This window comes from Crocuta crocuta, unplaced genomic scaffold (assembly GCF_008692635.1).
Source record: "Crocuta crocuta isolate KB4526 unplaced genomic scaffold, BGI_CrCroc_1.0 scaffold41, whole genome shotgun sequence".
NCBI classification, from domain to species: Eukaryota; Metazoa; Chordata; class Mammalia; order Carnivora; family Hyaenidae; genus Crocuta; species Crocuta crocuta.
In genome coordinates, this window is record NW_027529428.1 from 9,529,075 (window position 1) to 9,546,244 (window position 17,170).

At 40.6% G+C, this 17,170-nt stretch overlaps 1 protein-coding gene across 1 annotated transcript in view; it reads left to right on the plus strand.

The window, feature by feature from the left end:
- The first annotated feature begins 4,053 nt into the window (after positions 1 to 4,053).
- TRPM3 (transient receptor potential cation channel subfamily M member 3) overlaps positions 4,054 to 17,170 on the plus strand; it is a 494,196-nt gene continuing 481,079 nt past the window's right edge. Inside the window, exon 1 of the mRNA XM_077759293.1 lies at positions 4,054 to 4,230. Coding sequence (XP_077615419.1) covers positions 4,054 to 4,230 — 177 coding nt within the window. The remainder of the gene's footprint in view (positions 4,231 to 17,170) is intronic.

Sequence of the window (17,170 nt, forward strand, 5' to 3'; positions counted from 1 at the left end):
CTTACAAAGGCTTTACCACTGACTGGGGTTGTTCGTGCTATTTCTCTTGGATGCTTGCATATCATTTTTCTGCATTTCTGTACATTGTTTACTGTTAGAGCTTGAAAATATATGTTCAACTAATGTCCAGATACCTATGAATGTCAACGTTAAAATATACTGTGAAAAATACATGAGAGCCTTTTTTGAGTGTTGGCTGTAGGAAATACATTTTAGCAGGAGGCTTTGGAATGCAGAACTACCCAGACACTGTTTCCTTTCCTTGATATTTTGTTAGGTTTTCATGGGTTAGCCCTGTTTTATATCTAAAGGATGTAAAGGTAAAGAGTGTGCAAAGTGGTACATTGAGGGTGCCATGAGATTAGATTTTTTTCTTGTAAAGAGAAGGAACATGGTTTTCAAAAGGAAGAAATGCAGAATGTCTATACTGAGGCTCATTGTTCAGACATGAGACAGCTCAAATCTTACTATGATTCTTTTTTTTCCCCTTATCATGATTCTTAAATTTAGCATCATTTACATAGGAAATGCAAAGATGATGACTCGGAAGTGGGCTTATGTAGCATGAAGGAGAAATAGTTTGCTCAAAGGCAGACTTGGCAGTGCAGAGATTTGATGGGTTGGGTTTGCTATTTGTTAGGACACTGAAAGCTAACGTGTCCTGTCAGATTTTTAAAAAATTCTTTAAAATGTTTATTTTTGAGAGAGAGAAACAGTGTGAGTGGGAGACGGAAGCACAGAATCCAAGCAGGCTCCAGGCTCTAAGCTGTCAGCACAGAGCCGTTGCAGGGTTTGAACTCACAAACTGTGAGATCATGACCTGAGCCGAAGTCCGAGGGACCTGAGCCGAAGTCCGAGGCTTAACCCACTGAGCCACCCAGATGCCCTGCTGTGTCAGATTTTTAAGCCTGCCAGAATTCTGTGGATGTGTAAACATCCACGTTCATAGAATTTGTAAACAAGCATTTTGGATTTAGGAGAGGCTAACATCAGCTCAGCTCTTTCCTCATTAGACTTCTTGAAAGCCAGGAAGGCAACATTCCATGCAAAAATTGCATTTCTTGAAGGGGGCAGGGTCCTGAGAACTCTGCTTGAAACATTTTGATAGCAAACAATTCTGGCACAAACTACTCCACCAATGGAAGAAAAGCCCCTCTCAGGCGCTGCCAGCCTCCTTTGATCTATACCTCTCTTGCAGCATGGTCTCCAAAGCAATCCTCCAGAGGTTCTGTGCTTCTCTCTAATTGCCATTAGAGAGGGCTGAGAATCCTGTTCTGCAGTGTTCCTAACTATTCTCTTTGACTAAAGTTGTTCACTAAAACTTAAAGGGGCTAGGAGGATCAAACAAAGGCTGTGAGTTTTCAGAGTGATGCTGTCATTTTTGTGGGGTCCTGAACAGGTTGGAGCGGTGAGGGAGCAGGCGAGAGGGGGACTGCATGTTTCGGCATTTTCTTGGGGACAGACTTCTCACAACCCCAGGGAAACCACTGCCCAGCATTTAATAGCTCAGAGAGCCTGGAGCCTCAAAGCTTCTCTTAAGGCCACACCTTGAGGTCTGGTGAATGGCACACTAGTATAGCCTGAGGAAACCCATCCTTACCTTAAAGGCTCCTGCCTTCCTCTTTACCCCATTTATGAAACTCATGGTAACTTATAGGAGACCTTGAGGTTTAATCTGTCTTGCTCAACTTCACTATCTGCTTCTAGAAATGCGTACACTCAGGCATACTGGATGGAAATTACCAGCAGCTTCCTCCCTCAACATCTACACAAGCTTCCTGGAAGAGCGATCCTGGCAGAAGGGACTTAGTCGGTACCAGGCACTGGTCTGAGTGCTCATGAGCAGCTCATGACGTCCTCACAACCTCACAAACCTCAGCTGTGTTTTCATTTTTATTTCCATTTGTAGATGAGGACTTCCAAGCACAGAGCAGGTGAGTAAAATGCCCAAAGCCAGGATCAGAATTAGAATTTGACCCATGTAGCCTGATTCTACAATTCATGTTGTTCACTACGGCATCAACATCACACCAGAGAAATGACCTGAAATTAGCTGAGCATTTCTTTTCCGAGGGCTTGTAGCTCAGCTCTTACATAGTTAAATAACCAGAACACTGAGGCACTAGGTGCCCTCAGGTGCGGAAGAAAGAAGAAAGAAGAGAAAGCTTGTTTTTGGAGTCTAACAGCCTGGTTTTGATCCAAATTCTGGTTTTACTAGTTACGTGATTTAGGCCTGTTGGTAGTTTCTCAAGTCTTCAGTTGCTTAATCTTTGAAGTGGGCGTATGACCGTTGCATTTACTTCATAGGGCTATTGATGACATGAACTTTGGAAGTGGATTTGGAATGCTGACCACAATGCCTGACGTATGTGTGTTAGCTGTTATCATTTCAAAATTATCTTTAATCCTTTGTGGAAATAGGATGGTGATAGAAAAGGAACCAGCTGCATGGAGGACCCATTACAGTGATAAATAATCAGATGCTGACTTTTCTACAAGGCAAGCGAGTGGTCTGGATTCCACCACTAGATGAGATTTTTCTGCAAGTGTCCTTTGCGCTCTAACGCAGGATCATTGCGAGGGAAGTAGTGTTGGAATGCAATGTGTCAGGTATTTATTCTGCTTGAGGGAGGATTCAAACCCCAAATTCTGAATTATAGCAGGGTCTCATTGTATCTGCTCTGCCCTGGTCTAGTTCTGCTTCAGGATGTGTAAGTTGTGGAGCTAGGATTTACTAATCTCTTCGATTTAATTAGACATGGAAAATCGGTGTAGTCATGGAGGGGGACTTAAAGAGGGAAAATACGTAAGATGGCAATCCCATAAGGATGTGAGGGTTCTCTTGGCTGCCATCAGTCAACTACACCCACTGAGGTCTGACGCCTGGAGGGCATGTGGCAAGTTCACACTTGGTTGTGACATGAGCTTCCTCTTCCCAACCACCAGAACTTGACCAATTTCTACCATAGTGATATTATCCAATTTCTACCTTCAAATGGAAAGTTCTCCTTTATTCTCTTTGGCCACTGGAGCCTGAACCACACTAATGCAGTCNCTCCCTTTCTCTCTCTCTCTCCCACCCTCCCTCCCTCTTCCCCTCTTTCTCTCTTTCTTTCTCTCTGCCATCCTTAGAAAATGATGGGGGTCAGTACCCCCATTTGAGGAAACTTGATCTTTTATAGAAAGCATCCTGTGTGGCACCTTGAGGGTTAAACTTTTGTTGCAGAGAAAAAGTATCAAGTGGCTTTCCAGGAAGATATAAGCCCCGATTTAGAAACTGCCATTTCTAAAAGGTAAGCCAAACATAAATTAGTTTGCACTGCTTTCTATGAAAGAATAACTCGCCGTTGCCGCTGTCTCTTAGTTTGCTTCTCTCTCTGTGCGGTCAGCCTATCTGTCATCTACATGCTGTGCATATCAGGGCGAGGACCTTCGGTCACAGTTAATAAAAACCCCAGAACATGACAGAGGTCTCTTTTACTATGGATCCATTTTACAATAGCTCTCCATTTAAGATGTCACGTAAATCAAAGGGGAAGTGTTCACCTTCACATTTGGAGGCATCCCTTCTCGCTCTGTGCCCTGGCCCCTCCCCCCGTGCCAGTTTCCAGCCCCTCAAAGATGCTTTGTGCAAGAAAGTGCAAGTTCCTTCGTTCTGGATTTATTGATTTTCCCTCTTGCTCTCTCCTCCTGGCTTCCCCCCAAAGCAAGCTACTGGAGCAAATGGCCCGGGTTCTCCCCCAACGCCTGACTTGCGTTTACTGGGAGGAGAGCCGGAAAGCGAGCGCGCTTTCCGAGCAGGCTGCTCTCACTGCGACCACAGACTGTTGTGTGCAGGCTGTCCTTCTTCAAAACGGTGCATCCCCTCCCCGGAGCAGCAGGCAGTGTGCCTCCGTTCAGCCACATTTGGTATGCATGAGCACGGCTGCAGGGAGAGGGGAGGTGGCTTTCTTAAGAAGGTTCGGTGGCTCAGGCAAAGCCACTGGACTGGTCTCCCAAGTTCCAGGAAGCCTCTGCCCTAATGGCATTTGCAGGTGTGGAGATGACCATGGGATGCCGAGGCCGTGGGGGACCGTCTGTTTTCTAGGCGTTGCTCAGGCTTGCAGTTCTTGGTTTTCCCGGTGGAATTTGGAAGGGGTCATGAATCAAACTGATGCTCCTCGTCCCCTAAACTGGACCATCCGGAAGCTTTGCCATGCAGCCTTCCTCCCGTCTGTCAGACTTCTTAAGGTACTGTAACTCGCTGCTTTGACTGGCTCTAATTGTGCTTTGCAGGTCTAAATGCCCAACTTCGCACTTGGGCTGGGACACACCTTTTGGGGAACACAGATGCCTACAGTGCTGGCTCAGTTGCCCAAGGCTGGCTCAGAGAAGCTGTCAGTGGCCGTNAGATGGTCTGAGCCACATTTGGGAATGAGATTATGGTGGCAGAGAATGGGCTCCCCAGTGCTCCCCTCCATCCTGCGGCCCCCCTCCCCCAAACATCCCGAAAATAGAATTAATTAACTTCTTTGGGAGGGTGGGAATAGTAGTGGCCGTGAAATCTCTTACTCCCCTGGGTTTGGTTCCTGGTTCTTTTTTTCCCTCTCCCTGGGGAAGCCCTTCGACCCACTTTCCCTTTAAATGGAACCTGAGAGAACAAAGGATTCTCCTCACTATTTTAAAAGCCTTATGTCCCTAGGTGGTCGCTCAGGTAAAGACAGAATGAATCTCATCAGATTGTGACTTCTTTGGTGTCCTTGTTTTTAGAAAGGCACGATAATTTTAGTCTCCTAAGTGAAGGCAGTAGTGGGAAAGTGTTGTTAAATATATACTGAACGTATGCCTCTAGCTCCCGCTCTGAGTTACACAAAAGAATGGTACTACACCTGAGCTTAGAATGGTTACCTTGTGTCTGCGGCACTTCCTTTCTAGAAGCAAATACGTTAAAGGTACTGGAAAAGTCCCCACAACTCCATAATAATTGCGCCATCATTGGCCTTAATATGGGGAAGGAAAAACAAAATTTAAAAGGTGCTGAGAGCAAGTTTTTTTTTTTTCCCTCTAGAAAAGAGAATGTGCTAACATTTATTTGGGGGAAAGTACATACATATCTCTGGATGTCCCACATCCATGTGAAGTAAAAGAAGCAAAGCAAAGTTCTTCATTCTCTTTCCCATATTAATATGATACTGGGATTTAATGACCACTGGATATTGAGCCTAAGCAGCTACAACAGAGAGTTAAGGAATTGGTCCTGAAATAATTAGATTGCAACATTTATTTATCTATCTATCAATCAATCTATCTATCTATCTGTTTTGCAGAAGCTGTGTTTTGGTTGGGTCAAGTTTGATGTGGACAATTGGTTCTGTACAATTAAGTGGTTCCTCACAACAGAGCATTGGCCACCGTCTGAGTTTTCTTTTCCGTGTCCTGTTCAACAAAAACTGACGTTAACTTTCACAAAGGCTGCCCCCATGTCCTGTTCAAACCCCCATCATATTGTTGTCATGGCGATGGTTTGCTTCCCCAAAGGACTATTTAGGAAGAAAAACCAATTCGGGAATAAGGAGTGGGAGAGAAGCATCCTTGGACATAAGTGTTTCTGCTGTATTGGAATAACGTGTGTGATAGGGCGTGAGAAAGAGTGAGGCCAGGGAGCTAACAAGTGCATATCACTTCTCCAGAATCACTACTAAACCAAGGGTCTCGACCCAAGAATGTCCTCACAAATCCAACCAGGACTGAGAAAACTGACTCCAGCCATTCCATGGGCAGTAAAAAAAAAAAAATTCACTTAAAGACATTCTTGGGCCCTACCCCAAAAGCACGCTTTTTAACTTACAATATGACCTTCTTAACAGGTGACTTATATGACTCTCAATATATTATTCATTAATGCTCTAGGTTATTTTTCTTTTATGGAAAGCATTCTTCATCATTTCCTAGTCACAAAACCAGCAGAAAAGTATCTATTTGAAGTAGATTATTTATTTTGAGAACAGCTATCACCTTTTTTAACAGTAAGTACTGTTCATGCTATATACCACCAGGCATCGTCAGTACTGTGCCCCAATAATGTGATTGGGATACGGTTCAACCCTACCATGCTTTATTAATATGGCGTGTTATAACAATTCATCTAATAAAGTAAACTGATGGGTATTCTTCCAAATTTCTCGATATGCTAAAAACAGGATGTGTTTTCCTAGAGAAGTTACTTTCCAAATGACATCTGTAATTTTGAAGAGTCTTCTCTATCCTAGGAAACTTCAGATAGTGAGCATATTTCAAACTCTTTAAAAAAATGATAACCAAATTCTTTGAGTGATACTTGAAATGAGAGCTGCTTCTATATATGAGTTTTATATCCTCGACATTCTGCATATGAATCCCATGGAATTGTTCCCCCTTTGGATGGCTGCTGTCTTGTCTGCTTTGCCAGTCCCCACGTCTTCTTGCTTAGTTTTATATTTCAAGTAAATTGGAAGTTCCTGAGCAAACATTTGCAGCTTTTGATCACTGTTCTTCCTGCTTTAGTCCATAAATTAATTATTTAATAACAATGATTCTTCCTGTTCTCTCCATTTTCCTCCCTCCTTTCCCAGTGTCTTACTCCACCTCCCCCACACTACCACCACCATGTTAATTTAATGGATTGATTCTCTGGGCATCCAGGCATCCATTGAAATCATAAGCTAACAAACCCAATTCCTCTATTCAACAGGTAATTTTTGGTCCCCTTCCAAGCATTTTTCTGATGTAATATATTTTCCCAGTGCTCTGACTTGTCAGTAACGCAGTAGAGGGCAAGATGGCAAGGTTAGATTTAACTAAACTCTTATCACTCACCATTTCTCACAGACTGGGATCATGCCAATTTCCCTGCATGTCCTCTCCTTGAAAATGTGTTTCTTTGGTAACTTCAGCACCATGCTAACAATGAGAAATGGCTTTATAATCCTATTTTCTGTATTTCCTATTTCCTAATAGAAACAGGATACTAAAGAATTAGAAGGGGAAGGCAGGCATCTGAAGCATGAATTAAACTCAGTGAATGAATGTCGGAATATACTTATTATTCCTCTGAAAACATCTCATTTGTTGCTTTGTCCATCTCAGAGCAAATTTTGAACATGCCAACCAATGCACATTTTGAAATTGGGATTGCATTTGGAAATAACATTTGAAAGTGAATTTTTGGACAGGCATATGATGATGATAGCCAAAAGACAGAGGCTGTTTTCAAACGGATACATTTCAAATGGGACCCTGTCCAAAGTATTTCTCTTCAGTTGTCGTTTGCTACGTTCTTACGTGTTTCAAGATTTCATCTTATTAATGACAAAAGTCAGGTTTATTTCAGTGACAGAATGTTCTTAACATATTTCATATTCATTATTAGGTCTGTCTCTGCCATTGTTTAATTTGGGAGATTTTATTTTGGTAGCTTATGTTGAATCTGAAGATTAATTTTAGGACAGAGAGCTTTGTTGGTATTGAAATCTCTGTGGACTTACTAAAGGAGAAGGTTCTGAAAAATGGGCTCCACTAGGGTAAAGGGAAATGCTGAACTTCTAATAGATGATGGATGCAATATTTAAGTCAGCCTGTCCATGAAGACCAAATGGTCAGTATCATTTTAGGATTTTCAAATTTTTATAATGAGAAGGAGTCTGATTTCACATGTTGAGCAATGTCAAAATAGATTAAAGCAATTATATTCTGGAAAGTTAGACCTAAACACTGAAACCTAATTCAGTTGTGTTCTTAACCACCTGTGTGATCTTGGGCAAGTTACTTAACCTTTCTGTTACTTGGTGTCCTCCTCTTTAAAATGAAGAGTTCAGGTCTTGACTTGTATCCAGTGCTATGATTCCTTGGTAAAGGTTACCATGACCTGTGGGTATGAAAGAACTTAGCCTCTTGAGGCTAAAAATAGTTTGACTGGATTAGATATTCAAATAGCAGAGGAACAGAATATTCAGCAGTGTTGAAAATCATAAAGGGCCTTAGCTGCTAAATTAAGACATTTGACAGTTATCCTGAAAACTATGAGTGCTGTCAAAGGGATTTTAGCAGGGAGGTGACTGCCAGATTCAGGTATGAGATAGATAGATTGCTCTGGCTGTACACTCTAGAATGGGTGGGAGATTGTAGGATTGGAAGCTTAGAAATGAAACTGGAGGTTTAGAGAATTGATAAGGACATGAGATGGAGGTAAAATGCAGAGGGCTTTGTTAGGCTGATGAATTGTGGTAAAGGGAAGAATTTAAGATAATTTCTGAGTTTCTGTCTTTGTGGCTAGTTAGGTGCTGGTCCCCATTTCTGAGAATAAAGGTCTTGATAATGAAGGACAGATCTTCTCACTTTGTGGTTCATCTTTGTTGAATTAGAAAGGGTATGTCAGTTATTCTGGTGGGATTGAGAAAAGAATTAAAAATATAATTTCATTTTGGGAGGCCTGGGTGGCTCACCCAGTTAAGTGTCTGACTCTTGATTTTGTCTCAGGTCATGATCTCACAGTTTGTGAGTTCGAAGCCTTCGTCATTCAATGCACTGATAGTGCCGAGCTTGCTTGGGATTCTCTTTCCCTCTCCCTCACTCCCTCTCTTCCTCTCCCTGCTCATGTTCATGCATGTATTCTCTCTCTCTCAAAATAAAAAATAAAATAAAACAGAGTATAATTCCATGTCATTGATGAGTATGAGTCCCATTGAATGCCTGCTAACAGAATTCTTTGAAGTAAATGATAATACAATTAGGAATATCTCTTCTAATTTTTTGGATCGTATGTATAGTAAGCTCTCAGTTTTTTGGAATCCAGTCGGAAAGCTCAGTTTTCTTTCATTTTTTTCTTCTCTCTTTCATATTATACAAAGGATTAATGAAAGCAAACTGGGTAACAAAAGGGAAATCATTGAGAGTAGCTATCAAGGTAGGCTACAAGATGTGCATAAAATCTGTTCAATTACTCATGTTTTCTACTTCTATAATTCCTCGTATTGGTAACCAGTGTCCATTATATTGTCCCTGAATCATAGCAAGATCCCAATGACAAAATGAATTGAGTGTGTCTTCAAGAGTTGATGCCAGACATTCCAGAAACAGACTTCCCTTTGATGGTCTCAAACTTGTAGGAAACAATCAGGTTGAGATTTATTTCAATGTGTGTTTTAAATTTAAGACTTTCAAGGTCTCCTTTTCACATCTGAAATCCTGGATCTTTACATGGCACATAGAGGAATATCCATCAACCAAAGTTTTTGCTGAGTCAGGACGTGGCACTCCTGAGTCACATGTTAGTAGTAGCAGTTAAGTGTCCCCAAAAGGAGAGGCAGCACACACCTGTTAGATTTGTCAGTGAACTGTGGCCGACAAGGTCAGGGAATGTCTTCTGGGCCGATTCCACTCAGGGCCTTAAAGATGAGATGCTTGAAGAATAAACTACTTTTAGGGCAACACAGTGTATTGTCAGGAAGAATTTTCTACTAATAAAGAAGCTTCCAACTTTGCATCTTAGCATGCCAACCTCAGATTCCCTTTAAGAAAGTAAGAGAAAGAAAAGAAAATGTGCTCAGAACTAAAACCCGGGAGAGAGAAAAATCTGCCTGGTGTGTTTCAAATGGGGGCTTGATTCAGGCTGCTGAGCAGTCACCATGTGACTTGCCTTTTTGTGAAATGCTCCTTGGGCAGCCTGACGGAAATTCCTGAGGCAACAAGAAACCCTCCTGTCTCTCCAGAGAGCTCTGTCTTCTGGTGCCCTCTATTATGGAAAAAAGACTGAAAAGTGGTCGCTGGGGAAAGAGGGAGGATGTGGCTTGGAGTCTGAGTCCAGGGCCACCTGGTTCCCGGATGACTTGCAGAGTCACAGTAATATGGGGCAAGGTCTGTCTCAAGGGGAAAGGGTTCTGCCTTCCTTGTGGATGACTTCCTGTGGGAAAGAGAACACTGCCTCTCCTGCAATGGATTTCCACCCCTCCCCGCCCCCCTCCGACTGTTGGTGTAACATCAACTGGATTCAAGCTCATCCACAGACAACTAGATCATGTCCTTGCTGTCCTTTTATTATCTTCCATGAATGGCAGTTTTAAAAGCTCTGGGTGACAAAAAAATAAAAATAGTAAATATTTGTTGAAGAATAAAAAATTTGAGAAACAATAAAGATAACATGAAATTCTGATAGTGTTTAGGAATCCCTTGGGGAGCTGGTGAGTAAAGCAAATCTTCAACTATCCAAGCCCATCCCCAGGGATGCTGATTCAGTAGGTAGGTGGTGGGCCTGGGAATTTGCATGTCAACAAGCTCCTCGGTGATTCCCACAGGAACAGCTCTTAGAAGCGACCACATGCAGAGAAAAGCTGACATAGATTCAACTGAGCTGGAGGCAACCTTGATTAAATGCCCTTTCTTACGCTGGCATCTGGGCAGAACAGATTTTGTGATAGCAAACAGAGCAAAAGGTTTTAAGCAAACCCTTCACAGGTTTTCAAAATTGAATCAGGAGTGATCATTTACAGATACAGAAGTAAATTGAGTTCTGCTGCCTTGTTTTGATTTGTAGACGGCAAAACGGTCTGGCAGAATAGTGGTCCCTATTTCTTTTTTTTTGTTTGTTTATGTATTTCTCTGTTATTTTCATGAATTTTTTTTCAGTCGTGGTGTACAATTTCAGATGTTTCTATTCTATTGAATTTACATGGGTATTTGTGAACCAGAGCTCAGAGAGATAGTGCTTATGGTCAGAATTTTGCAATGTCTTCTATATAGCCCCGTTATCCTTCATTTATGCCTCTTGGAATTGGAATACTCACTCAAGCGCATGCTCCTTTGATACCAATGGAATGTGATAGTATCAGGTGACTTGGGGGCCAAATCCAAAGCACCCATAACTGATGTTCATGCCCTTAGTGGTAGAGTTGGTCCTGGCTAGCCCTGCCCTCTCTACCCTAAAGCCTCCACAAACGAAGGAAGAGATTCCAGGTAGAGATGGGGAGGGGAGGGAATAGGACATTGAGGGCTTTGGTTTGGAAAAACACATTCAAAATTAAAATTCATTTAAATTTGAACTTTTTTTAAAGTGATGCCTACCTAGTATTTATTAAATAAAGAAGGCAGAGCAGAACAAAATTTTCTAGGCTCTTGAGTATATGAGAAAGATACAGTACCAGAATGGCTGTGGTGGTGGGGGAAGGGGGGCAGGCAAAACAAAATCTCGGGGAGAGGGGTGTTCAGTTTTCATGCTTATCACACATATTTTATTTTGAAAAGCATTTGGGTCTTCTTAATCAATGTCTCTTCTCTACTTCCATTTTGAGAGGCTCGTGCATAGGAACTGCCACTTAGGGATGGCATGGATAAGTTTTACTACTTCTCCCCGCAAAAATTAAAGGCTGTTCAACAGCAGATGGATAGATGGGTAGGTGGGGAAGGAAGGAAGGATTGATTCTATTATTTGTAAATCTATTCACAGCAACATTTAATATATTAAATTGCCTTGCAGGGAGATTTGTCCATCAAATGAGCTCTCTTGAAGTATTTCTCAAAGTGTGGTCCAGGACTGCCTGTTTCTTGAGATTCCACCCAACCTTACTAACATAAAGCCCTAGGAGGACCTTGAGAATCTGCATTTTAACAAGCAATACAGGTGAATGTTAAACACTGTAATATTTGGAGACTGTCTCTTCTGAAGTAGGCCACTTAAGAAGAGAGACATTGGGTCATTAAAATGAGGCTTCTGGCATGACCACACTCCAGTATCAGATTTTTATTATTAAAAATTAAGCATATGAGGGGCGCCTGGGTGGCTCAGTGGTTAAGTGTCTGACTTCAGCTCAGGTCCTGATCTCACAGTTCGTGGGTTCGATTCCCACGTCAGGTTCTGTGCTGACAGCTAGCTAAGAGCCTGGAGCCTGTTTCAGATTCTGTGTCTCCCTCTTTCTCTGACCCTCCCCTCCTCATGCTGTCTCTTTCTCTCTCAGAAATAAATAAAACATTAAAAAAATTTAAAAAAAAACCTAACCATATAGTATCTCTCTACAAATTTACATAGGCCTCTAATGTTTCCATATCTTAAAAGTCCCTGTGCTCATAGAGCATTGAATGACGTTCATAATTGTTTCTTTTTTTTAAATATGTACAGTCATTTGATTTATAAAAAGATGCAACAAAATTCAAGATGATACAAAATATCAATTTCAAAACAACATCAAACAATGAGTGTATTTAACCATACTCAGCTCATAACAGAGCAAATGGGNCCAACTAAGCCACCCAGGCGCCCCATCCCATAATTGTTTCTTAAGGGATCATGCAGGAGAGTTAGTTTAGGTGCCACAAGTGTATAATCGATAAGTGGTCTCCTGTGTTAAAAGAAAACGTGGCACATTAACCTTTCTTGTTTACTTAAGGACATGATGCACTTATATGGTTAGGAGACAGAAAAGCTCTTTAGTAAAGAAAGCACTAAGGCTAACGTATGCCCTGATCATTCGGCCATTGCTGAATTAATCAAGTTCCTTCACATCTGTTGCTTCTCCATCCTTTCTTCCAATTACTAGTATCACCCATTCACTGAGTTGTCTGAACTGGAAAACCTGGGCTTATGCCTTTTGCTGTGTTGGCTCTCATCCCTTACATAATCAGCCAATTGGTTCTGCCAGGTTTCCTCATGAATATGTCTCCGATCCACTCCTTCTGTCTATTCATATTTTCCAAGATCAGTCTCCTTTTTTCTCAGATCCAAAATACAGTTGTCTACTTCAGATTGAATCCTTCCCATAGCCACCAGAATGGCCCACTTAAAATGCAAGTAAGACAGGGTTGCTGTCGTGTTTGACATTCTTTAGTGGTTCGCTTTCTCCTGTATAATAATATCTAACCTCCATGGTATGGTATATAACGCCTTCAGTGATCTGTCCTTTGCTTACTGTTATATTTTGTTTTTCCCTTCCTCAAATCTTGAAATTCCTCATAGCTAGACTTTTGCACTAGTTATTTCCAACTGCCTGGAAAATCTGAATCACACCTCCTACCTAACCCCAACCCATAGTTTCATACCAAACTCAGGTGAGCTGGGTGAATGGGGGGAAATTTCCCTGAATCCTCAAAGCCAGATTAGGCTCTTCTTTTATGCATGTCTGTAAAAATCAGTATTTCTCTCTTTGCTCTTAGCATGTTGTAACATTAGCTCTTTTGCCTCATGGGAATCTTATTTTTAGACAATTTGGTTCATGCAGCCTTTGGCAAAGAGCTTAGGATATTTTGGGTGCTAGCTAGATGCATTACCCTTTAATAGGTAAGTGTTAGAATAGGTAACATTGCTCTTGATGTAGTGTTAGGAAGTTGTTACTCAAAAGAACCAAAATCCTATTACAGGGTCTTGGCATTTTTGTTTAATTAAAGAAAACTTTGAGCATGAGTTGATAGAATTCATATGTTCCCCAAGTTGGATGATTGGTTAAGGAATTGAGCTAATAATTAATACTCAGAAAAAGTGATGCAGAATAAAATTAGGTACTCAAGAAAGAGACTCTAAGTAGGTAGGACTAGATGCCTGCTTCGAAAGTATTTGATGAAAGAGAAAGTGGGGTATCAATACCTCATCTATTGTGTTGTAGAAAGGGCAGTCCTTAGTTTAGTGATCTAAGAGACTTTAACATAGTACCTTTAATAATGTCATTGGGTGGTTACACTGTGAATTAGAGAAAGTACTATTAGAAGAAAATCTATATAGTTGTCTTGCTGGGCTATTCTTGATCATTCCTTTTGCAAGAGAGAACTATGCAGATACAATCTTATTGTATTTTGGCATTTCCCTGCATTAAAATTTTTTTTTAAATTTGCTTATTTATTTTGAGTCAGAGAGTGCCGGGGAGGGCCAGAGAGAGAGGGGGGTAGAGAATGAATCCCAAGCAGGCTCCACACTGTCCGCACAGAGATAGAGGTAGGCTTGAACTCACGAACTGTGAGATCATTCTCTAAGTCAAAATCAAGAGTCAGATGCTTAACTGACTGAGTCACCCAGGCACCTGAGCACCTCCCTTTAAAGGTAAATGTGACTTGGAATTTTTCTGTTAGCATTAGGTTATTTTACTGTATCAGCTACCATGGATAGAAGTCAAATAGAAGCCTTAGTTTATCAGGTTCCTACTGGGGAAAAAACCAGATAAGAGTCAAAATAAATTTCTTAGGGAAGATATCTGAATCATTAGAAAAATTATCCTAGTAATCGCCGGTTAACATCAATAACAGAAGTGACTGGTAAGAAGGTAACTAATTTTGGTGGGGAGCATAATCTCCATGCTTATCCATTTCTTTGCTAGAAGAAAGACATGAATGAAAATAGTTTAAAGAATGAAATGTTAAACAGGCATCCATAAAAAATATGTGCTCTATAGTGCTAGTTCAGGAACGAATGACGGCTTGACCTTTAACCTTGGAGATTTAATTTGCTGAATGCTTTGGGCTAGCCCAATGATTTCCCTTTAAAATAGGATTTCCCAGTTTCTACACTACTGACATTTTGGCCTGGATAAATCTGTTTTGTGAAGGCTGCCTGTCCTGTGCCTTGTAGGACATTTAACACTATCTTTGGATTTATCCACTAGATTCCAGGAGTACCCTCATCCCATTCCCATTTTGACAACCAAACTTGTCTCCGTACACTGCCATATATCCTTTGGGGAACAAAATCCCCCCTAGTTGAGAACCATTGTTTTAAACATTACCTCCTGAAGGTGGATATTTTAAGAGGTAGATAGGTAATTTATTTTGCTGGATACTAAGTAGAGACTTTCTGGTGATGTGGAGGGGATACTTTATCTTTAGACACACTTTCTTTTTTATTTTACAAAAGACTGAAATTCAGCTTACATTTGGGAAATTAACTGGTCTAGTTCTATTCACCAAACATAGAAAGACTAAGGAATTATTTTCTCATCTTATTGTCAGTCATCTCTTGGAAGAAAATTCAATGTGTCCAATTTGTCTGAAAGTGTTTGAATGTTCCATATCTTATTGCTTCGTGAATTAAAAGCAGAGCATATTCTCACTTGATTGATGTATCAAGTGAAATATTTAATTTTCATCATCATTTTGTTCTCCAATAACTTCTACTTAGAACTATTTGAGAATAATACAATAGAAAATCCATTTCAGTGAACACATGAAGTATCTTCAAGATGAATTTTTTGTATGAAGTTAGCTAATGGGAGCACAGATTTTAAGATAAATTGAATAATTAGCACTAGAAAGCTATATAATTTAAAGATGAGTAGCATAACATATAGAAATGTTGAATTGCTATGTGGTACATCTGAAACTAATGTAATATGGTGTGTCAACTCTACTCAAAAATAATACCATAAAAGGATAATTAAAGCTAATTTTCAATCATTAAATTCAGCACGACCAGAAATGCGCAGGAAAACTAGATTTTAGCCTTATTTCTGCTTTAAGTAATAGGCTAGCTGAGTTACCTAGAGTAAGTAGTTTTATCTTGCAATGCTTTAGTTTCCTCATCTATCAAATGACAAGATTGGGTTAGATCATCGTTGGTGAACTTTTCTATAAAAAGCCGCATTGTAAACAACTTTGTTGTCCATATGGTCTCTGTCACAACTATTGAACTCTGCCATTGTAGCTTGAGAAAGCAGCCATACACAATGCATGACGAATAAATGTAGCTGTGTTCCAATGCAGCTTATTAGGAACATTGTGCAGTGGTCTGGATGTTCATATATTGAAAATTCGTATGTTGAAATCCTAATCCCCAAAGGTGATATTAGGTGAGGACTTTGGGAAATACATGTGTCTTGAAGGTAGAACATTAAGAATGGGATCAGTGACTTGTGAAAGATGCTCCCTAGCCCCTTTGGTCATGGAAAGACATAACAAGTCTGTGACCTAAAAGATGGCCCTCACCTGACCATGCTGGCACCCTGATCTTGAATTTTTGCCTCTAGAACTATGAGCAATACATTTCTGCTTGTTACAAGCCACCCAGTCCATGGTATTTTGTTACAGCAGCCTGAACAGACTAAGACAGGCTGAAATTTGAATTTCATATAATGTTCACATGTCATAAAATATTACTTTCATTGTTTTCAAACACTTTTGAAATGTTTTAAATTTTTTTAATGTTTATTTTTGAGAGAGAGAGAGAGGGGCATGAGCAGGGGAGGAGCATGAGCAGGGGAGGGGCAGAGAGAGAGGGAGACACAGAATCTGAAGCAGGCTCCAGGCTCTGAGCTGTCAGCACAGAGGCCGACACAGGGCTCAAACCCACGAACCATGAGATCGTGACCTGAGCTGAATCAAATGCTTAATGGACTAAGCCACCCAGGTGTCCCTGAAATGTTTTTTTAATGTAAAACTATGCCTAGCTCATCCACGGTATACAGAAGGCAGGTGAGACTTGCCTTGTAGACTGCAGTTTGCCAACCATGAGATGATTGTTAAGGTCCCTTACAGCTCTAATATTCCTGGATTAAGTAGAAATGACAGAAAATCACTTTATGTCCCTACTTATTTTAAAACTACTTTAATACCTGAAAGAGCTGAGAGTAAATCCTTTATTAAGTGAAATAATGAAATCTTACTGGGGAGCGATGTGTGGTGGGCTTGCTGTCTCACGATGTAGCTCACATTTAGCAAATGTTTATAGGGAGTGTTTGGTTTCTATCTCTCTGAGAAAAAGAAATGCTCCAGTTCTACAAAAGGTTCCATTTTTCACAAACTCAACTGAAATGCACAGGGACAGAAAGTGAAATGGTATTAAAATGTAACATTTGTAAAGTTCTTTGCAATTTGCAGAGTACTTTGCTTCGCATTGAATGAACTGAACTTCATAGCAATCCTGTGAAGCAAGTGTAGTAAACAATTACTCTTTTCAGCTGGAAGGAAAAAAACAAACAAACAAACAAACAAACCCGGATAGGTTAAGCTCATGTTAGCCGGCTTTTCTGATTCCAAATTGAGAATTCCCTCCTTTGTACTCCATACATCTTACATCTGCTTTTCCCTTACTCTCTCTTCATCTGAGGCCCAACGAGACAATAGAGTTTTCTGGTTATACAAGCAAATACATCATTTAAGTACTTGACAACAAAAAGAATTACATGACATAGTCTCAGAATGATCATTGATAAGCGACAAAACTTCTCTGAATCCTAGTTTTCTTCATAAT